Source organism: Parasteatoda tepidariorum, chromosome 4 (assembly GCF_043381705.1).
Source record: "Parasteatoda tepidariorum isolate YZ-2023 chromosome 4, CAS_Ptep_4.0, whole genome shotgun sequence".
Lineage (NCBI taxonomy): Eukaryota > Metazoa > Arthropoda > Arachnida > Araneae > Theridiidae > Parasteatoda > Parasteatoda tepidariorum.
Genome location: NC_092207.1, coordinates 78,591,464 through 78,616,611, shown reverse-complemented (window position 1 = coordinate 78,616,611; position 25,148 = coordinate 78,591,464). Strand labels below are relative to the sequence as shown.

Sequence of the window (25,148 nt, the reverse complement as noted above, 5' to 3'; positions counted from 1 at the left end):
TTACTTTACTATTAATTACGATATTTCTTTGAGAATACATTTATATCATCCTTGTTGAATTAATCTAGCATATTTTGAGATGGAAAGAAAGAATAAAATGGCGGTTAGAGAGAGAGACAGCGTACGCAACCATACGTGTTGAAATGTCTAACAACTGGTTCACAAGTGACGAATCTCTTGGCTGTCACTTTGCTTCTTATGCGCATGCGCTGGATTATATATAAGATACTCTTCTATATCTGAGTGTGCTGCTCTCCCTGTAAGGTGCTTCTCTGATATAAAAAAACAGCACCGAGCAGTTACATGCGTCAGCTACTTATTGACTACGTATATTCTATGGTTTAGAATGCGTAGTCATTTTGTTGAAAATCTGACGTTTTTAAGCCAAGAATAAAACGTGATAATTATTTATATATTTTGTCTAGCCACTACGATAATCAATCTATGTAATCCCTTCTGAGTGTGTGAAACAGAAATAGTATTATATTTTACAGTTCATTTCAGTTATTAAATATAACAACGTATTTCATACACTGATGGCAGTATTTATAAGGCCTTGTGGTAATTCACAAAACAAATGCCGATTCACTTAGCGATCTTAATGCCATTTTACTTATCGATTGAAAGGGTGTATTTAGAGGGTTACTATAAAAACAAAGCAAACCCAAAGATTAAGATAGCTTTAAAATACTATTTCTTTCATACATGGCATCACTTATTCATGGCAAATACATTTCTTTTATTATTGATCTTACCTGCCATACCGAATGAAAAGTAACTAATTATTTAAGTTCGTGCAATAAACTACCAGTGCAACTATATTTCAATTGGATAGAGCAGCAAGCTACAAGACCCCACTGGTTTGAACATTTGAAAAAAACATAATTTTCTATTGTATAATTTTCAACAACGCATGATCGTAAAATTATGAGAAATATTAATTTATCTCATACAATTCTTGCATTTATTAAGGGATTATTAGCGAATTTTAAGATTATGGGCGAAAATAGCCCCTTGCGTTTCAAATTTCAAGACCAAGTCCACGTGTATGAAAAATACACGACAATACAATGCAACATTAATTCTCTAGAAAGCTATATTATCTAAAACACAAGTTTCTTAAAACACTATTTGAATCCTTAACTATATTTTTGAATAGACCACTTCTAGTCACTTTCTGACTGAGAACCTATGGTTGTAAGCAAAGCGGATCTTTACAGGTGAGCTTCAAAGCTCATATTATTTGACATTTCTTAAATTGTTAAGTATACTTTATCGATATTTAATGCGTTTATGTTGATCAATAAAATAAATAGTCATCTGAAATAGCCAACAGGGGTCATTTTGATTCTCCTAAAGGTTTGAAGTTTCATGCCTGTTTTTGAATTTAAAAGATTGCAAATTTGTAAATGCGATTTGAAGAACAGAAATTTAGGCCCAATTTATTCAAAAAATACCACGAAATAGTTTCCATTAATTAATATCGAATCTTAGATTAGGTGAGCTAAATAGTTTAGCTGACCTCTTATTGGATTACATATCCATCTGAAAGAACCCACGTTCATCCTGATTATAAAGAGTTGTTTTTCATAATCCTTGACAAGAAAAAGCTGTTATTGAATAGTTATTGCGATGTAAACCAAAATAGAAATTTATCTCACGATGAACAAGCCACATAACTTCAGGCTCTTGACTTCAAATGTAATAATATAATTTTTGAATTGTTATCTCTATTTCTGCGAGTTCAACTGAATTACAGCTCTGGGAAAATACAGTGCTTTAAGTATGGAACCACACTTAAACTCCGAGTACATCGGGACTACGGATAATTCTTTTTACCTCTCTAAAACTTGCAAAGGAATTTTTTCATTTAAAGAAATGCACGCATAATTGGGGTTGAGCGTCTGAACAAGAGAAAATTTCTGGGTATTTTCAGTGTCACTTCTTCAGCATGACCTTCATCTTTCGTATTGCAAAATGGCAACAAAATACTCAATGTATATTGGCAAAAGAAAAAGAATGTCATAATTTTGAATGGTTTTCATGTGAATGTGACTGTAAGCGACTACATATATTAGAATTCAAGGACTATGACTTGCTACAACCGAACAAAATATTAGCACTCTAAATGCTAAGGAAATATTCTACACGATGCGAAAATTGGAAGTGGCTCTCACTTTTTTTACAACGTTTGTGATTTTACTGTAATCAGTGCTTGGATAGTTTTAAAAGTATCTTTTGTTACCTTAACTACGAATTACGAGTTCAATCTTGAATTTGTTGAGGAAGGACGAATATGTGATTTGCGGATCATTTAGCTACTAATTTATTAAATTCAGTCTCTAAAAATAGGAAACACGCCTGTTTACGTCGCAAAGGGACATAATAACATTTCTGATAGCTATAAGAAATATTATAAACCAATTTGTTGATATTTTCTCACTTTCAAATCACGCATATATACTCTACACATAGGCTAATATTTAACTAATGTTGGACCTTCCAAATTTTTAAACATATGCTTACTGTTTATATTAGTGTATTTTCTTTATTTTCGTAGAACTTGTGTTCCAACCAAATAATGCTCTATAATATAATGTTATACCGTATTGCTATATTGTCAATTAGTTAGCGTTAATAAAAAATGACAACAAAAAAAAATTATCTCTAAAAACTATAAGTAATTATTATATTTTTAACAATAAATAATTATTGCATTTTTAACAATATCCGTCAATTGAAAAATAATTTATATTGGAATGACGTGAATTTCTTATGAGGGTCAAATTGAATCCAATTAGCAATTTTATATAAGTTCAAAATCTGGCTGTTTCAGGGTTCAGACAGTGTCAGTAAAAAGGCAAAAAAGACATATGTCAGGTGTTCGAACTAAATTATATTCACTGAATTCTATTCATTGCTCTATTCATTGAAGTAAGGAAAATTACACGAGCAAACGCATGGAATTTGGGGTTAGCTCCATACGCAAATAGGGTGAGATTACAACTCCATACACAAATACATTATCTCCATCGAAATGAGGAATAGTGTTAGAAATGAATTCAACAGATCCCGTGTTTGTTTCATTTAAACAACCATTTTCTCTAATTACCGAAGAGATATGTAGTGCCTATGATGAACGCAAGAAATTTTTGTTTATAATTTAAGCTTAATTATCCACCGCCCGTTTATTTTATTGTAACTAGAGGCAATAAAGGAACTATAGCGGCGTTGATATTGATTATTGCTCCATTCGTTAGCTTATTGGACCAGACAATAGTTTGAGTTTATTTTTTAATTTTATTAGAGATTAATTAGCGTTTCTAAACATAAACATTAACATGATGATGCAACTCGTTATGTGTTGGAGAAAAAAAGTAATTTTTGCCACAAGCATGAGGTCAATTCCAGCAGTTTTATCAGTGCACACGTTGTCGCATTGCGGCCACGTAAAACACGTTGCCCCATTTTCAAAAATTGAATTTTATACAACTTGAAAACAAAGTTTTAAACAACTAAAAATAATTCATTTTAATAATGCTGCGCATTTTTTAAGAAACATTTCTCAAAGTATGGTAAACATTATAGGGTTTATTTCTAAGTGGAACAAAATTTTTAAGTGTCAAGCGAGAAATAAAGTTATTTTTCAGAATGCTGTGAAATATTAATAATAGTTCCATGTTTATTAATTAATAATAATGATGAAGTGTTTATGTACAGAGAAAAATTGTACTATATAGTGTTAATATTTCTGGTAAAAAAAATATATATAATTCTGGTTATGATGGGATTTTTCAGTTCATACAGTAGCTGTTTTTCAAAATTCTAGTTCTTTTTACGACACATTTAGTAAAAAGTACATAACTAAAACGTAAATTTTACTGAATAAATGATTTTTGTGACGAGATACTAAAATTACCAAATTTTACCACATATTATAGAACAATATCTTTTTGTTAATTTTACCCCAAATGATTACCACAGAGCTTCGATAAAAATTACCGAGCTTATGGGTGTTCACGTAGACCCAAAAACACGGTAAATTTTACCATATTCTGCAAGTTTTGGAGATACTTTTATTTGTATTTTAGACTAAAAAAGTAGCCATTGAATGACGACTGGTAGACAATTTCTTAATTGGCATTTGCAATATTTAGTCACCATGTGACCGGTGACAACCGTTCATTTTGCCCTATCATTTTGTAAAAAATTGTTCATTTAACTTAAACTTGTATATTGTAGAGGAAATTCCTTGCTGTGTCTAAAATGAAAGTGGTAAACAAAATAATTATATATATTTTTTATATGCGTTTAAAGTAATGCATGCCATAAAAGATTTATGGTGACTTGTATACCCAAATGTTATCCTTGTTTTATGTCATGTTTGTTTTCCTACACAGAATGTCTTTCGAACTTTTCCATTTTAACGCCCAATACGCAGCATTCTATCTTCAAAGTAGAGTTCATCCTAGCAGAGTTTGCTTACACAGATGATTTTGATGTGGTCCAAACTTAGTTTTCCATTTCTTTTTCCTAAGTGATCTGACTATTTTTTTCAAGATCGATACTCAAACGGATTGAAGATTGTTGTCTTTTCAACTGGCAAAACGGATCACAGTCGTAAAAGAGGAGAGAAGGAGGGAATAAAGTGGTAAAGGGGGGAAGAAAAAGTTCCAATTCTGTGTGCTGATGCCCAAGCGGGAAGGCACGTAAAAACATGATTTAAAGATGAGCGGAAGATTCTTTCTCCCACGGGGGAGGGTTGGTGGTCTGAGTGGGCGAAGAGGAAACAGTCCGATTGCGTTTTGGAGCAATCGCTTCCTTGCAGAAGGCCCATTACTGCTACAGTCCGGTGGGGTGGAAAAGGAAGAAAAGGAACAAAAAATCTTGCCCAGCTATTTTAGGGGTCAGCTACAAATCATTCAAAAGGAAAAACAGAAGTTTGAGAGGGATTTTTACATGGCAAACATTGAAGACAATTTCTAGCGAATATTGTTTTTATAAATATGTCTGCCCTTACTCTGTTCCATAAGAAATTGTACGTTAATATCTCTTAAATTTTATGAAGAAACTTTTCAAAAGCGAATTTCTAAGAAGCAATATTAAAAAAAGTTGTCTTTTACTCATGCCCACCCGTCTATAATAAGTGTGAAAATGTGCGAAACTATTTTATTGGGAAACCCGACCATAATAAGTGTGAAACATATTTAACTAATTTTATACATGCATTTGTTTTGATGTAAAATGGGTGATACAGTAATATCTAAGAATCTTTAAAATTCTTCATTCTAATCTAATATCCACACTCTCAATATCTTAAAATAATTCGACTTAGGACCTTTTTTTATTTAAAATTTAAGTATAAAAAAGATACAAAGCAATACGACTTGTTAATGTTTTGAGGTTTATGAATATTTATGAACTATATTGCTACCTCTGCAACTATTTATGATAGCAGAAGTATGTAACTTAGTATGCTCTGCAACTAAGTTACATACTTCTAATTTCAACAAAATAAATTGACAGTAATAAATATCTTTGGAAAATTTTAAAAGAAAATTATTTATATATTGACTCAAATAAATTTAATGGTCACTAAAAAAGCAGTTTTAATAAAAACCCAACTTTTAAATTCACACTCAAATGTTAAATGGTATGACACATTCAGTCTATTTATTATGGTCTAAGGCGTAAGATAAGCTGGTCTCATTTAATTGATAGTGTCTAAATATTGAAACTGGTTTGTTATTTTCTATATCTTAAATAAGCTACAATACGAAATATATATATAGAACAGTGGTACACAAATTCTTAATTGCAATTATAGTGTAATCTAGCTATCACTGGATTATTTTACTCTTTTGTAAATTTATTTTCGTAAGAAATTTCCCGTTTATCATAAATAATGTTCAAAAATATAATTTGTAAGAGCAAAACTGTAATCACTAATTGCAAAATATAAAAATTTATAAATTTTAAAAGGTTCTGAAATAGCTTACATTGGAAAAATAGAAGTTAATAATAGCAAAAAAAAAATGCTAAATCGTGAATAAAGAAGCAGATAATTCCTAAGGTTTCGAAAGGTTTCATAAGGTTTATTAAATAAAATGAATCATGCAATATCAAAAAATCAAGAGATGGCAATGTTTGTAGTAGAATAATACACGAAAAATTTATAAAGATATGAATTAAAGCACTCTTTCTTACAACAAATATTATTTTAAAGGTAATATTCAGTTTTAATAATTAAATATAATCTATAAAATATATGTTTTCTTAAATAATAATTTTAATAATTGGGAAAATTAAAACCCGAATAATGTAAAGTCCAATCGTTTTTCTTTGTTAACAATGTCATCTGTTGATGATATTTGTAACGAATTAAACAATTTTGTGAATAATATTTGGTTTCTTAAACATAACAAGCAACACACCATTTTCTTTCATTTATTTTTAAAACATTTGGTCATCATTGCAACTCATGCTGTATCAAATAAATTTAAACCTTTAAGTAATTGAGTTAGCTTTTCACAAAAAAATCTTTGAATGCTATCGAAATGTTTTCATTCTTTACTCAGATTACCATAGTTTAGCAAATAAATAAATAAATAATTAAATAGACAAAAAAATAAATTTTTATATTTAAAGAAGATGGCTATTTTTTCCGATAATCAACATAAAAACAGTTTTCTAATAGCAAAGTCAGGTAAGATGAAACAGATAAACTATTTTTTTAAAGCTATGTACATTTATATGTTATTGAGACTGGCGGAGTTTTTTTTATCTATCTTCTGACCATTTGTCAATGTTTTTCTGTTTGGCTAATGTAGTTCCATTACATTGCTTGGCAGGAAAGATGTGTTTAAAAGAAAGATTCACAATAAATAAATAAATTTAACATTTAATGGAGAGAGAAATATCGTATGTAATAGAACGAGTTTAACATTTGCATCCATAAACGTGTATTAGTACAAAATGAAATTTCTTAGAATTTTTTATTTCTTTAAAAATATAACTACCGACCCTTTACAAAAAGTTAAGATGTTTTTGAAATTTATTTGAGGTTGGGTTGAGTCATTAAGGTTGATTTGAGATTTATTAAAAACTGACTTCTAAAACAAACTTAAAAATTAACCTTCAAAGAATTATAATCAATGTGTATAAAGGTGTTTTATTCAACCAGCTTAGATAGTTGGATTTGGAGATGTATAGGTTATTTTTTTCGACACCTTCAAGCAAATAAGTATGTTTGAGGTTTGAATAATTTCTCCAGCTTTCAACTAAAAGTATTGCTAACCTGTACATATGAGGTTGATGTTAGGAGATGTAAATGAAGTTTAAATTTGGGTTAATTGATAAGGTTATTTTTGGTGCAAAACATAACCTCATTTTCTATTTCACGTTTATTTTTCTGTACCTGTCAGCCTCAAAAACATCTGATTTTATTGTAAGAGTAAAAATCAATAAACTGTTGGGCAAGATAAGTATTTTCACAAAAAATCATGTTTTTAAAATTAGTATAAATTAGCAACTTTGAATTATAAAATTAAAACGCATTTAGAAATGCCTCATACTTTAAACTTTATTTTTAAACATACATCTATTATACAGATATTTATTATTATAGACTACTATAACAAAGTCGTCTTTAATAATTGTAAGAACCTTTGTTATTGTTCCTTAAAAGAAAACTATATCTCTCCTCACGAACAATCTTGACATGTCATCAAAAAAAGTTTCTTTTTACTCCCCAGGGTATCATATTTCGTTAGAAAAAAAAGCGCATTGCTTTATAAAAAGACAAGTAAACTTTTTAGTGAATCCGCATGATAGGCAGTCAACTAATATTAAAGGGAAAAAATAAATACAACAGGGATGAAACTTTGAAATCAGAGTCGTGATATTCGGACCCAGGGGCAAATCGATTGAATGTTGAAAATCCCAAAGAAAAGAATGTTCGAATGGGCATCGATTTGTAATTCTAACTTTTTCGACATCGGGTCTAAAGAGAAGAAAACTAGATTCGAATATATACTTTTTTTTGTATTTTATTTCATCATGGTTCTTTCCTCTGGAATTCTCTTACTCTCTTGCCTTTGGAAGATTTGAACGAAAATGAGAAAATTATTGACTTTCTGCCAGCTTTACATCTGTGAGATTGGCTTATATGTACGTCAGGTTTGCGTGATATGTTAACTAAAAAAATAGGCAAAATATTTGTAGATTTCAATATTTTTTTTTGCTCGACTATTTGTTCAAGTTTTTGTCAATATTGATTCATGCTCGCAACGATATTTCAAAGAGTATGTTGCTTATTGAATACTGATACAAATTAAAAATCATTTTTATGTATTTATTTAGGTGGACTTAAATGTGGTTAATTTGTTAAAAAATAACAATGAAAAATAAATAGCTCTGCAATCACAAAGCAGCTTATTAGAGTGTATAATAGGTATTTTACAACCAAAGATACTTTCCACTTTAAGATCAAAACAAATGCTTGTTTGCAGAAGTTTCTTTTACAATATAATTAAATAATAAACTTAATTCTTTCGAAATACCCGTGATAATTAATAACACGCTGCTGATTTATACAATATATGATGAATAACGAACTAATTCACGCATTATACACGTTGCACAGAATGCATTTCATTTTGTTTAAACTGTTATTTATTAAATGATTTAGGACACATCTACTGGTTTCCTTCCTCAAAACCTCACAAGACGTTCTTGAAATAGTTTGCACCCAAAATTCGATAGAGCGAAAAACGATTTCTATAAATCTGTTTCAAATATTATATTCCAATAATTGGGAAGAATAAAATACAGAAATACATATATTTTAGGAGAAATCGATGTAGATAATACTTATAAAAATTTATAATGAAACATGTTTAATGAAGAAAAAAAATATGATCTTCAATCCAGCAGTATTTTTCAGTAAAATAAATATGATTTCATGATGATTGATTAGTTTTTATGTGGAATATGATTGATTTAGTAATAAAAAGTATGCTTTGGAAAAATTGGGAGAACCATAATACTTCAAAATTAGATTTAAAGTAATTTTTTGCATAAATAAGTCATTTAAAAATTTATTCGATCTGCAGAATGTTAGTATTTTCTTCCCATTAGGTTTTAAGAAATACTTTTAGTAAAACCCTTACAACCCACTGTAACCCTAACTTGTTAATTTACTTAATATGCTGGAGTGTTAAAGTTTGGTTTTTGTTGTATAGTTGCCCATAACTGCAAGTGTGCCGTATTCTTTTCAGAGAAAATATCCAAATATTGTTCTTTGACTTTACAGAAAATGAATTACAGATTCAAGAAACAAATTATTCCTGCAACAAATGATTCTCGTGATTAGTTTAACAAAATTTTTTAGCTTCACAAAATTAGATATTTAATAAAAAAGAAATTGAAAAACTTAAGTGTATAAAAAGAATTATGAATTATTTATTTCTCTATTATAGCATTTAAAACATGATTGTACAAAACCATTTCTCATTCTTGTAAACTTGTTTTTACGGGATAAGAAACAATATGTTATTTTTGGTTATGTAACCAGATTTGGTTGAGTATTATTAGCATAAAATTAATAAAAATTATAAAGTTCTTCTCTTAAAGTGTAAAATATCATTTATGTAATGTTATTTACCCGTAATGCTTATTATTCATCCTTCAAATTATTTACAGCTGAAATTACGTACTTGATTGATTTAGATTGTTATTCAATATTGAAGTCTTGAAACTAAAAATGGAATTAATTTAAAATAAATATAATATAATGATATTACCATATTACGTATGGTAATATTATTTATGATAAAAGTATTTAATTGTAATAATATCATTTATGATAAAGGTATTTAATTGTAAGTGTGTGTATTTTAAATTGATTTATATTAGCAACATGTTACAATTTTTTTAACAATAAATAAACCATGCTTTTAATAGTAAGGTTTATGCAAAACTGTGTGCATTTAACACATGCTAATGAAATACAAAATACGAATACAAAAGTATAAAATATTCTTAGACATTTCTTCCTGTTTTATATCTGTATGGTATGGGTATTGCACCGGATGAGTATTGCACCCGATCTTCTTTGTCATGGCTGTCATCTTGAGGAGGAGACTTCGAGATATATTCTTTGAGAGTCTAAAATCTTTTCTGCTCATAGATCTGGGACAACATAGAGTTAGGCCTGGAAACTACATGTGTTTCCTAAACTTTATTTCAGCTTTAAAGCTTTTCCGCTAGTCATGATCTATTGTTTGACTACAGTAGAACTCTGGTCGATGTGCTTTGCTCATTGGAGCTGCCCAACCTCTTAGTCTAAGTCTAATCTGAATGCGCTAATATTAAAATATTAAATTCACGTGAGTTTGTAGATTTTATTTTCAGAACCATACAGATTACAAATTATACTTTTTTTATTACTTTAGAACATGCAAACAACTTGCTGCAGTTGGAATCATATTTCTAGTGACTGTTCACATACTCAAAACTATTCGAAGGAACGAAGATTGGTGAGCATTCCATTTTGCTTATATTATTAAAAATTAGATTATAATTTGTATTATTTCAATGTTCTGTTTTTTTTCTAACGAGTGGTTAACGTATGACATAAAATGTATGGAATTATAAGAAATGAAGTTTATTAGAGATTGTTAACAACTTAAAAGTTCCTTAGAAGAATATCATACATTTTAGTACTACCAAATTTCAGAAATAAATAAAATAAGAAATATGGATGAAATTTATTGAAGTAAACTATTGATATTTATAGTTTTGAAGCATTTTCTAGAAAAATAATGCATTAATTTTTTTTTATTTTTAACATAGCCTTTTAAGCCGAAGTTGTGTTTATTCAAGAAAACATTTAGACGTGTTTTGAATAAGCACTGACTGACTAACATATTTTATTACCACTATAAACTGAAAAATGCTTTTATTGCTTTTTTCCCCATATCTAAAGGATGGGAAAGTTGTTTGCGATTAAAATAAACAATATTAAATAAATGAACCTGAAATATTTTTTCTTACGTGCCCCACCTCTTAAATTTTGAAAAACAAATTTTAAATATTCTATTTTATTTTCTTATAAAAATTCTTTCTTACCTTCCTAACTAACTGAGTACTTTTCCTTCAGAAAATTGTATTTATGTTATTTTGTTTCAATATATTGATTCATAATATTGATAGAAAAAAATATCCTCATAATGGGTAAAATATCCAGACTTTATTTTTATCGCATTAATAAGCTATCAAAAGAGGATAGCTGAATTATAAATTTACTTTAATCAAGTTAAAGTTTCATATATTATACTGCCTTTTTTTCTTTGACGATGAATAAATCATTTTATTTACACAGAAGTTATTCCAAAGTACTTTTTTCTGAAAGACAGACAGTGTTTAATTGAGTTTCTGCAAAAATTTAAAGTAAACCAAAAGATAATGTTTATAGAAGTTAACAACTTTAAATACAGACGAAATATTTTTAGTCTTTCAGCCCCTTCATCAACTCTGTTAATTAAAAGCAAACACACGTTTTTAGTTGGATTGGTGTGAAAGTATTCCAAGCTTAATCCAATGTGATTTCAATTGTACTAGAAACTGTCGCAAAATTTTATTTTGAAAACTTTCTCTTTGGCGAAAAAATTATAATTGAAAAAGGGCTATGGGAGTTAATTAGCCAAGTTTGTTTAACTTTAAGCTTCTAATCCTTTCTCAAAGTTTACTTAATCCCCTTAAAGCACAAACCGTATACTTCAGAGCAAAAACTGCATGTTACTAGAACGTTGTGTAAACTCTAATAACATTTTTTTCGGTTCTTTCTTTATAAAAATGTTCAGACGAAAAAATTATTTTCTTTCTCAAAGTCGTAAATATGATTAAGTTGAAAAAGCAAACAATTGTTTAATAAAAATTGTTTAATCCAAATCTATTGATATTGCATTCATTTACAATTCGGTTCAAATAGTGACTTGATTAATGTAAATAGATATAATTAGTTAACTGCTTTCTCTTCATTTCGTAACTATATTTCTCTTAATCTCTCTTATTTGTGGAAGAAATATTTCTATTTAAGCATATACTTATAGAACATGTAAAATGGCAATTTAATGAATTTGAAGAAATCATCATTAGAATGCATTTCATTCAGAAATCTGTCTACATATCTTATGTATTTAAACAATAAGAATTTTTCTTAACTAGAATTTGATTGATTTCCTCTTAATTGTGGAAAAATATTTCAGAAAAAGTACTTCTTCATGAAACATGCGAAATTTAAGAAAATTAGCTTCAGAAAGGTTTTTCAGAAATTTATTTCATTAAAAAAATATTTTATATTATGAATCACATTTCTTAAAGACTTCAAGGAATAAGCTAACGCTTAACATGAAATGAATGTTCGATTTAAATGATTAAATTCGACTATATAATTCGATTATATAATTAAATTCTATCACTACTATTATTTCCCTTCCCAGAGTTTGGAAATCTCAACGAGCTGTTAGACCTATTGTCTGTAACACGATACCCTGTGTTATAAACTAGTCAGCTGTCTAGATCGTATTTTCTCACTATTAACATCTAATAATGCCCATACTGCTGAAAATTGTCTAGATTTTGACACACAGCTGACACCTTTCGATTCTCCATCAAAATTATGGTCTCACTTAACGTAGTTTCTTTTTCTTCATAAATGCCCCTATCTCTAGTGCTATTGATCGTTTAAAACTATGGTTACAAGAATTTCATTACTCTTTCGTTAAATTTCAAGATATCATCTTCGTTGATAATTCTTGCTGTGAGGAAACTATTTTCATGGTAGATTCTATCAACAAGCTGAGAATTTAGACATGGGCAATAACCTCATTCACATGCTTTACAATATTTTTTTGAATTATTTCAATGAAAAAAAATTTAATTGGTCAAATTCGCATGCTGGAAAAATAATATAAAATTGGTGATATGTTTGTCTAAAAGAGAGTTAGACTCTAGAGACTCGATCATTCAATTTACTTCAAATGGGAAAAGAAATGTCTCGCTATGTTTTCAGAGGTTAATAGCTAAACACTATTCATTTTACCGCCTCTTAGTATCGTAAACGCTGCGCCGTTTTCTTGTTTCATCCTTTCATGTTAATTTTATCATTCAAGAGTTGGTTCGTCTTGATATTGGACGTTTAAGAAAATTTCGACATTTTAAACTTTCAATTTTGCCATAAAAAAAACTAAAAAAATTATGCAAAATAAGTTCTCTAGAAAACTTTGCTGAAACTCGTGCTGAAAACTTTGTAGCAGTAACCCGTTGAATATTTTAGAATATATACGTGGATGCTGACAAGAACGAACTAAATGTTGACATATATTTGTATACATAGATGACGAATTTTCCTCTAAACCATTTTTTAGCGATTTTCAACTTTTTTTCTCTTAAGATAAGAGTATTTATTTTAATTTATTTTAAAAACTCTAATTTCAATTTGAAAAAAAAATTTTTGAGGATAAGTTGGAAACATTTTTTTTCATACTACAAATCTTCTTTTTCTTCATATTACAAATCTTTTTCTTCCATATTACAGACCTATTTTGAAAGATCCAAAAATTAACCCTTCAATAGGATTGTGTTCCAGCACTCATAGTCTAAAGCACTCATGATAAGGATGAAGAACACTGATTCCTTATTTTCTTTACGGACAAGTGCAGCCCTCTTATATATCAGACTTAAACACAGACTTATTTGTTCCATTCTATGAGAATACTTTGAACTAATAAATTTACAATCCTTTAAAATAACCATTGTTCAAGGAATGAGAAAAGATATCAGAAGGTCATTGCGGCCTATAAAAAAAATTTAAACTTTTTTGCAGCTCAGTATTTAATCCAAAGATAATCTTTATCAATATTCGTTAACAAATTGTTAGTAACAATTTTTTTATATTTATGTAAAAGTTTACTTAAGTTATTTAACGAGTGTTAAAAGTATTATATTAGTATAAGTTATGTTTTGTTTCACGAGTACTTTCTAAAGTAATATATTTTTTTAACATGTATTTCATTGCAAAGCATAATATATTCCACTGTTTTTTAATATGTATAAAAAATTAACTCTTTCTGTAGCATATAAAAATTAGCTGATTAAACTATAATGCTTTTATTTTCCTAAAAAGAAGAATTGTTGAAACTTAAGCAATAGTTTCTTTGTTAATCTTTGAACACTTTTATCGGCCACTGTAAGGCGATGTTTTTGTTTCTTTTTACTTTAACTTTTAAACTCAAAAGAGCTTAAACGCTGAAAGTACGATAAGCATTTTGTATGGGATGACAAGATTGCTGTTGTTGATAAAATATCTGACCATTAAAGAAAAATTTTGCAATAAAAAAATTTTAAATGGCGAAAAAATTTAACCACATCAAATATCTGTATACATAGCTTATTTTCTTTTAAAAAAAAACAACACTGAAGTAGCGTTATTGTCCATCAACTTTTATCACATCAAAGAAATCTCTAGAGTTTAACGCAAAAGGCACATTTTTCAATTTATCCCCATCCATTATACCTACAAGAATGGGCCAAAAAGGGAAAAAAGAACTAAAAAGGGAAAAGGGAAGAATTGTTATAAAGGGGTGGCAAAAGTCTCTTTAAAAAGATAAATTCACGTATACTTTCATGAGTTTTTATTTTTCTCTCGCAGAACAAAAATACACAGTGAAATGATAGTTGAAGGGAGAAAAAAAACAGCTAAAAAGAGCTGAACGCCTTCATCTCTTAAGCCGATACATTTTCTGCTGCAAAAACAGAAGACCATCTTCCGCTGTGATAGTAGCCCGTATTTGTAGTCCAAAGGCAAAAATAAGAATAAAAATATCTTAAAACGAAATCTCTCAATCCGTTACTTGAGACTCCCACCCACCCACTCATATACACGCTTTAGAAATCCGGAAACAGTACCGTTGGAAGAAAAACTTTTATCTAAGCCAAACACTTTGTTCTCATCACATAGGTCAGCTATCATTGCGGATGAATAGGCTTAGTGTCAAAGGTATTATCTTATATCAGTTTCTTTTTTTTAAATTCAATTGCCGAATATCAAAGAAAGCTAAAAGCAAACACAAGCTGAATTGCTAATACCACTGTTTGAGATTTTTCTTTTAATTTCAAGAAGATCCATTTCTTTGCCTTCAATCTCATTTATATTCGTTTAAAGATTGTTCTTCCGTTGTTTTATCGTCATATGCAATCACGTTTTTTTAAGGAATAATTTAAAGTTTTTTTTCTCTTTTTTAACAAAACACCATTTTCGAAACTGTTCTAGTTAGTTATTGATAAGCTGCATGGTAAGGTTTATCTACGGAGGGTTAGGCTAGGAAGGTGTCCATCTTAAACTAGAGCCAGTTAGTTTAAGGACACCTTCCCAGCATGGTATCATTTAATGATTGTGTTAATTATTACTAACTTATTATTATTAACTTTATCAACTGTGTTAATTATGAAAGCCGCATAGAAATTTCAGAATGAAGAAAAGTTAGAGTTTTGTGAAAATAAGAAAATTTTGTGATATGGTGTTTCATGCTAAAAAAATTGCTCCCAAACTGCATTGCTTAGGTTCATCAAAATACGAAAAAATCTGCAATTATATATGTATTTAAATAATTTTCAACTACAACATTTAGGATTTTCTTTTATTTAAAAATTAGTGTTGTTTTTCTTTAAATAATGTCGATTGTTCATTTTCAATCAACCATAAAGTCCTGGGAAAAGTAAAAAATTCTGTTATTAAAGTATTTATAAGGCTTTTTAAATTGTGAATTTTATTCATTATTGGCTCCACACTCCTGAATAATTTTTTTGAAAATTAAAAAGTTTCAATATTTAATTCAGTCAATACAAAAATCTTTTTCTGGTCAAAATAAATTCTATGAAGCAATAACCAAATTTCGAACATTATTTCCCTATTTTTTAATATTTTCTGATTTTTAAGTATTTTTCAAATTTTGTGCAATATTCCAATTTGGTTTTCAGAAACAAATTTATCTAATGACTTTTAAAACATACTTTTTCAGCAAATCTAAGCTTATTCCAAATATGTTCAATGTAATTTAGTATTTTGTATGAAAAGAAAACAATGCTGTTTAAAAAAATTTTATTTTCACCTAAGAAATATAATAAGGAATATGTCTGATTTATTTACTTTGTGATATTCTCTTTCTATCTGGATTCTTATAATTGACATGGATTTATTTTTTTATCTATACAATGACTTTTTAAATGATATGCTTAAATATTCGAAACACTAACCGTCTTTTTTTTTATAGTTAGCCATGTTGTTTTCATTTTTAGATTTAAAAAACTAAAACTAGTAATTTGTTAAATGCCATACGGCAAAAAATAATATAAAAAGTAATAATTTAATAAATCATACTCAAACTGAGAAAAAAAGTATGGACAGAATTTCCAGAATGTGGTAAAATTTACCTTGTTTTTGGCTCTAGAAGAAAACCAGAAAGCTCAGACACTTTTAACAAAACGCTATGGTAATGATTTTGGTGAAATAAACAACAAAATATGGTTTTATAATATGTGATATTCTTTGATAAATTTGGTAATGTGGTAATTTTATCAGCATGCCCTAGAGTATGGCATAAAAACCATTTACTTTATTAAATTTACTTTACATTTTGCATATTTTTTATTATACTACTAATAATAAGAAGAATAAGGTAATGAGAACTATAACTTTGAAACCAAAATTTCCGGTAAACCAATACCATATGAACGAAAAAATTAGAAAATAAATGGTTTAAAAACCAGTTATATTGTTTCAATTAACCAGAAACATTGTTTATTTTTTTCCTGAAATTTTATTTCCATACAATACGGTAATTTGAACTATTAGATTTTCTTCTCCGTGTATGCTGAATTAATTTTCATATTATGACTTTTCTGTTAAAATTAGACAGAATTCCCATTTAGCATATTAGTTTAAAAGCATAGTAAAATGAAATTCTTGACAAATAATAAGTTTTAATTCAGTTTAATTACTTCCAAAAGATAAAACCCTTTGTTTACTGAAAATCCAACAAAACATTTAACTATCTGAAATCCACAGCCAACATTAAAGCTGAACCCACATTAAAACTAACCAGCTTCCTTAAGCAAAACATAAAATGAACATTGCGCATACATATAAAGCAAGTTCTTCAGTTACCAGCGAAGAGTTCACATTACTCAAGAACAAACGTTCTGAGGATAACGGTGAGACTAATACATAAAAGTAAACATTACTCTTCCTTTTAGTTATTTAATCGCCTACTTTATCTGCTTTCTCATAAAAATCTCTCTGAGGACCGTCTTTTTATGATCATCTTCCTAGTAATTGCCCATAATTTTTGATAGAATTCCTTCTTTTTCGTTGCTTATAAAACGGACATCACCATTTTGCTACTTTTCAGTTACAGCGTAAAGAAGCACCATATAATTTATATATGTAGATGCCTAATTGATGAAAATTAGGTAATGAACAAAATGTATTTGTTTGTATTCACCGAGCGAAATGCTGCTAAGGATATTTATGATAACATATTTAAGATAAAACACGCGATAGTAATTACGACAAAAAAGAAATAATTATTAAAATAGTTTTTGTTTATAGCAGTTTTGAATATAGTCTTGACAATAAATAAATGAAATTAATGAAAAACACGAGGGATATTATTTTAATGATTATTACAAGTTAAAATTCTTTGTAAATATTGTTAAAATTTATTGCAATAAGTTTCTTTCTTAGAAGAAACAGCTCCAGAAAGGTTATTAAGGAAATATTTATCTTTGCTTATTATAAAATTTTTTCGTTTGAATTGTATTGAATTTTTTGGTGTTGTGTTGGCTTGTATAACTTTGACTTTTCTTTATTACAACATTGCAAAATAGTCGCATGGACTGGATAAAAGGTGAACACCTCCCTTGAAATTTTGAATTAAAAGCAGCATTTGCGTTACATGGAGTGAAAATAACGAAAGAAATTCATTTAGCTTATTTCCTAAAGTTTAAAAAAAATTTCGTGAGAAGGTGGCTGGTATTTTCAAAATTTTAAGTGCGGTACAGAATTGGCCATTACATTTAACATTTGTGCTTATAAATAACTAAATTGACAAATTTTGTGTTTATAACTGCAAATAAACTCGATTGGAAATTTTCAAATAAACACACGCGTATAGCACTAGAGAAAATGGCTCCTCAACCTTTGTCCTTGACCCCACGCAAGCTGTATTCGACATTTATATAAACAAAGCCCTTCATTGGTATTTCGCTTTTTATTTAATGTTGCTATAGATGGCAGCACAAATCACAATTGGATCAATAGATTCCCATCGGATATTAAAAATTAATGAATCTGATTTAAAATACACTTTTCCTAAAGGCCTTATAAAGGGTAAACCCTTTTAGAACAGGCGGGAGAAAAAAAGACCTAAGGTCAGGCTTAAAGATCAGGCCTAAGAAGAGCACAAAAGAGTGTATATACATGCGAGACGCAATACGAGAATAACGGAGATCATGTCCGCGTGATCTTAAGCCGCTAGAGGCTGAAAAACTCCTCCCATAGCAATAAAATAGCAATCCTACAATAAAAATTAAATGCTTTAAATTCAGTAAAATAATTGTATTCATTGATTCTTTTTAACCATTTGCTTACGGCTGGTGCAACATGTGACCCACATTTGATGGTACAGCATAAACATCGCAAGCAAAGGGTTAAGCTCCCGATGGTTCGGTTGTCACGATATTGAACTGTCATTGTGATGGACTGAGATTCAGTCAACTGTTGCTGACTGAAGCCAACCCCACTTCAGATCAATGGGTACCAGATTATCTGGGAAGTAGCGGCCAGTACGTAATGCTGACCAGATTGCCATTAACATGCAATTGATCATGAAATTGTGAAACTTTTAAGATTCATAACCATCCTGGTCCTTAACGGGCTGCTTTACATAACTATTAATTCTTATTTTGCAGGCGAACTGAATTTACATTGTACAGTTCAGCGCTATCTGTCAATCAAAGGAATGCCAAACTTTTCAATAACATGGGACGCGTTTTAGAATCATTGGAAAAACAAGAAGAGGCTTTAAATCACTACAATGAAGCCATTAAGTAAGTAAAATTTTTATAAATGTTTCTATTTAATGCAGTTTTGACTGCGTTTAAGCTGGAGTTAGTTATTAACATTTTCCGTGAATCAACTTCGAGATTTTATTCAGAAATTAATAGTTTAACATCGCAATTATTACACTAGTCCCTGTTATTTGAATAGCCGTTCTCTTAATAGCATTTTTACTATTTAATTATTAATTATTATTTATATTATTATATATAATTATTTATAGTGACGTTTGTTGTTTTATTTTATCTGAATTAATGTAATTATTATAATATTTTGAGTTAGGTGTATCTATTAATACAGGGCAAAATAAAAATAAAATGACTGCATTCATTATTAATTTATTAATAATAACGGTTTTCAGAAGAGAAAAAAACGAAAAATTAAATTTATACATTATTAATTTATTAATAAAAGCTTGTCACCTTAATAAATCATTATATTTTTTCTATGCATAACCACAATTAAAAATAAAACTATAGTCAATTAACAGAGCAATAATTTTATTTTTAATAATTGATCATAAATTATTTAAAATAAATAAATTGATTAAAAAAATAATTAATTATTATTTTTTATTAATCAATTACTGATTAATATAATAATTATGAAAAATAAATTAATAATGAAAAATAATTAATTAAATCCGTAATTTTAAATTATCAAAAAAGCTTTTAAAAACATATTTCACTTTCTAAAGAGGAATTATACAAGAAGATTAAATATAGTTAAAATATCAAAAATATTCCATTCAAATGCTTAGTTATTTTTTTTAAACGAGCCTAAAAATACAACTTTTTTTTCCAGAATACAACCAGACGATGTTAGAGGTTATTTAAATATGGGACGTGTGCTTACTCATCTCAGAAGATATGAAGAAGCTGAAAAAGTATATCTTAATGTAAGGAGACTTTTTACTTTTTTTTTCTTAATTTACGAATGCAAATTGAAAAAAAACGAAAGAAAAATATTTACTTTTTATAGAATTCATTTTTATACAATATATTGTACGAGAAGGCTGCCATTAATATAGTCCATTGAGAAAATAGTCCAGAATTCTTTTAATTTTCCATATAAGCAAAGCATAAATTAGCATAAAATTTAACTTTTTATAAAACAAATAAAAATAAAAATTTAAAGTTGAAAGTAAGCTTGTGTAAAAGGTAAAATATTCGATCTAAATTATTTTCCGAAAAGAAGTATCAGTGACCAACATGGAATCAACATGGAATCTTAAAGCAACAATTTTTTTTCAAAAAATTATATTAATACATAGTTTTTTGAAATCGGCAAAACAAAATCCCTAAAAATTGTCTATCTACAACTTTCTGCTTTTATGGCTCCAAGAATTATTTTTTATTCTTCCATTTTTTTTAATTCGCCTATTAGTGAAACTTAGCTTGGCTTAGATTTAGGTTGATAGTTTTTTTTATGTATCAAATTAAGAATATTTATAAGCTTTCAAATTTATTTTTCCAAGTAAGTGAATAGTCAATTTTCTTTGAAACTTTGTTATTTAGTAATATTTTAAATGAATCTATAGCACGATGTGACGCGTTTTATAATCTAATTCAAAAAATAGTAATAATTGTATTGTTCAGACATTTTGCTACATTTGACCTTAGTGCTGCAGTTTTTTTTGGCCTTTCGGAAACTATTTTACACATAGACATGGAATCTAATAATAAAAACTGAAGAACAAAATACCAAAATTTGAATTCGAGTAAATCGTCGATAATCAAAACATACGATAAATAAAACATCATAATTTTTGACATAAAATAATATACTACACGTTAAAATTTTTTATATTTCTTCTTTAAATCCTTTATTGTCACTAAGAAACAGTTTAAAAAACAGTTTAAAGAAACAGTTTAATAATATTTTAATAACAGAGATATGTAAAACGAATTTATAGTGTATGATAAAAATAAGTTCAACAAATCTTCAATTCATAATATTTTAAGAAAAGGCACGAAAAGAAATCGCTGCAAGTTTTATATGTTTTTTTAAAGAGTGAACTAATTTTTTTTTTCAAAAATAATTATTTTTTTTATCACTTACATATAATTCCCCGTCTTCTAGAGTTTTAAATAAAAATGAGCCTTACGTTTTTTTTTTTCGAAAATTATCGAACAAATATTTGTTTTAAAAAAAATCTGGAAACAAACATTAGAAACGCGGTAATTTGCTTGAATTTTCATCAAAATTCTTAATTAGAAAATTAATAGCCCTATTAAATTTAATGGGAAATAAATATATAAATTAGAACTTAATCCGATAAAGTTGTTATTCATTTAAATCGAATAATGATTATGAGCTTTAATATAAATTTCTTAATTTCCTTAATTTGTTAGAGAACGTATATGCTATTATTAATAATGTTATTAACTAATATTTTAGTTTAAGTGGTTAAGTTGAAACGAGGATAGTTCCAGAAGAGAATTTCTTCAAAAAAGGTCGGTACTCAGTGGTGGATGGATCATGGGTTAGAGTCCCTTTGTCGTCAGACTAACTGTGAGATGTTTTTGGGGTTTACCTCTCCATCTAACGCAAATGCTGGTTAGTTCTCTCAAAAAGTTCCCCCAGGAAGGCAAAATTTCTCCCAATACTTGATCCTGGAGTACCCTTGTCTTCTGGATCGGGTTCAAAATTACAAGGCTCCGGAGTTGAGCATTGGTAGTCGTAATTCCAAAATCGGGATGGCTGCGCAACGAAGGTTATTAAATAAAATATTAGATTGTTAAGAATAAAATTTTTTGACAAAAAGCCAAAGTTTATTGATAGTCAACAGACACAATGAACTGAACTGTAAAAAATCCGGGATTAAATTACGGTATAAAATACAGCACTTTGGGCGTGTCATCCATTTTAACGTAAGATTCTATTTTTTAAAAATTAGCGTGATTCCGTGATTTCCCGGTAGTTGATTGTGCCCGTGATTACTGCAAAAATTACGATATTTTAGATTTTTTGCTCTGCAGCATACTCCGAATGGAATTTATGGTAAAAAAGTACCGGTAACCTGGATATTGGTACTTTTTACCGTAATTTGATCCTAATTTTTTTTACAGTGTATTTCATTTTTCAATGCATGCACCTATATGAAGATCAATGGGAAAAAGTGGCGTTTGTCAATTTTTTTTTTAACAAAAATGACGATTGGATCGCCATGTGTTGCATTTTGTGGTGTACTAAGTTTTGGCAAATAAATAACGTGGAAAATTGGTTCCGTTTGAGAGGTATTACCGAGTGAAAATGGATCGTGCGATCGAAAACCAGTTTCTGTCCATGCTCAGAATTAGCTTTTCAGACACCGCTCCCCTCCACATGCCATATAAACGGCAAGTGGGTTACTTCTCTGGCGGGAAAAAGTTCATAAATTCATGATAGGCCAGTTTTACAGCTTTTTTCGGTATTAAATTATTTTGTTATTAAAATTTCTCCAATTTTAGAAAAGGTTATGTTTGATGGGGGATATGTCTTGTGAGTATTGAGGACGATGAAAAGGTTCCAATTCCAAATGCATGTAATTTTGCAATGTTTGGTTTGACAATGCTATGCAATAAAGCAGCAGACGATGTGTAGCATGTTTAGATGATTACCAATACCACTCATTGTTAGTAATGGCCAAACAACATTAAACGTAAACAACACTGGAGCTAAGTACACTGTTAATGTTTCTCGCTGTGTGCGATACCTCTTAATAATGTCTCTGCGATACCTCTTAATTTTTAAAAAAAAATGTATTTGAAGATGTTTCTTCAAGCTGGTAAGATATATGACTTTTTAAAAAAAATGGGTAAAATATTAATTTAAAGTCAAATAATAATTAAGTAGTTAAAGTTGACGCATTTAAATTGCAAATTTAGTACAAATTTAAAAATTCAATGAATTTCTGATATGCATGGCATTTTACTCCAGCGCCATATTTTGTCTTTTCTTCTTAATTATTAAAGACATACAAAAAATGATAGTTTTCTGAAATTTGGAGTTTAATTTTGTTACTTTACTTTAAGTTCTTTATAGGAAAACGATAATTTTTTTTCTTATTTTTAAGTTTAAGCTATTTGAAATAATAATTAGAAAACAAAATGTGCAAATTTGAATTTGAAATTCAATAAAAACTCAAAATTCAAATTTGTAAATTTCTTAAAACGGGAAGAACAAAAACAAAAAATAATGGTAATAAATAAATAAATGAATACCTTAAAATTTTTTCCAGTATCATTAATAATTTAAAACATTATTTTTTTTTCTGAAATGTATTACCAACGAATTTTAAAAAAACTTTTATATAAGGAAGTATCAAAAATATGTTCTGGACCCTCTTAAAAGTTCAAAGTCGCCTTTAAGAAACAGTGATACCAATACTTCATTTGTAATAGCTTTAATTTTAAAGAAATATTACTGATAAAAGGTCAGTATGGTTCGTGAATTAATTGAGATAAGTCAAAGCTTAAAACATATAAATTAATGTAGAGTTATTTAATCTTGTTCTTTGATGTCATTAAATAGCAAATTGTGTTGTAAAATAACTGTAATTTTTATTTAAATATTTAAATAATAATTTTGTTTGTATTCTAGCATATCTTAGGCACAAAAATGTGAAAAATTTAAATATACTGTCTTGTAAACCTTCAACTTAAGTATTATATTTAAATATTATATGCAATAATTTGGTCATTTAGGAGTTATTATGACAGTAAATGTTTATGAAAATAAAATTTTTCGCGATTTTTCTAGCAAATTTGAGAAAAGAAAAGGAAAAAAAAATTTTTTTTGCTTTCAAATCTATCTTCTCTGCGAATACTATGCTTAATTTCATCCATCAAATATTTTGGCTATTTTTGAGTTAAAATGATTGTAAATATTTAACTGTAAATAACCGGTCAAATGACCGTTTAAGAACTTTTGCATAAAAATGTGCTTATCATCTTATCGTTTTTGCACAGGTCACTTCATGATTTTTTCTAACATTAAGCTACAGTCAATACTCTATTATTTTTTTTTATCTCGTTTGTTTCGAACAATACTTGTCGTATACCTATTTCTACTACAATTAGTCATTTGACCGGGAGAACAATATATTGCTTCATAATGTTATCGGATCAGAAATTACGATGTAATACGCGTTCAACGTATAGCATTCGATTAGTTGCACATTTCAGCAAAGACAGTTGCGAAGTTGTTTAATCAAAATAACTGTGAATTTAAATTTCAAGAACGTACCTAAAATTTTAGATTGGCAAGAAAAAGTGACGAAAACTAAATGTTTTGTTAAGTAGCTTATATCTTATTTTGATAGCTTTACTTCATTTTTAACTAACTGTTAGTTTTTACCCAGAAGAATTTAGAAACAATTAAGACAGCACAACTTCTTGGAAGAAATAATATTAATCACAAAAATAATTATAAGAAATATAATTCTTATAATTCTTATCTATTCTTATAATTCTTATCTATTCTTAATATTCTTATCTATTCTTATAATTCTTATCTATTCTTATAATTCTTATCTATTCTTATAATTCTTATCTATTCTTAATATTTTTATCTATTCTTATAATTCTTATCTATTCTTATAATTCTTATCTATTCTTATAATTCTTACATATTCATATAATTATTATAATAATTATAGAAATAATAATAATTAGACTAAAGATGTTTGATGAAAATGTTCAATGGAAGCACCCTGTATAGGTAAAAAATGCGTTGAGCAATGAATTAATAATTCTTATTCTTTGTATTTGTAATACATAAAAATTGACAATATGCAATTTTGTTTAATTATAATAAAGTATTTTTAGTTTATTTCCTTTCTAACATCCATATTTCATACATTCAATCAAGAAACATTAATTCCACTCATTTGACCGACTATTGTAGAAATAGGTACGTTAAGTGTTGGTATGTTTAGTGTTAAGTAAATAAGATGGTATCCAATGCATTTTATCAAACTTGAAAC

General features: G+C 28.2%; 1 protein-coding gene across 1 annotated transcript in view; it reads left to right on the top strand.

Annotated features, from left to right (window-relative positions):
* Positions 1-25,148, top strand: part of LOC107450269 (protein O-mannosyl-transferase Tmtc3) — a 246,239-nt gene that overhangs the window by 185,134 nt on the left and 35,957 nt on the right. The window contains exons 11-13 of the mRNA XM_071180106.1: positions 10,455-10,538; positions 19,033-19,170; positions 19,985-20,078. Coding sequence (XP_071036207.1) covers positions 10,455-10,538; positions 19,033-19,170; positions 19,985-20,078 — 316 coding nt within the window. The remainder of the gene's footprint in view (positions 1-10,454; positions 10,539-19,032; positions 19,171-19,984; positions 20,079-25,148) is intronic.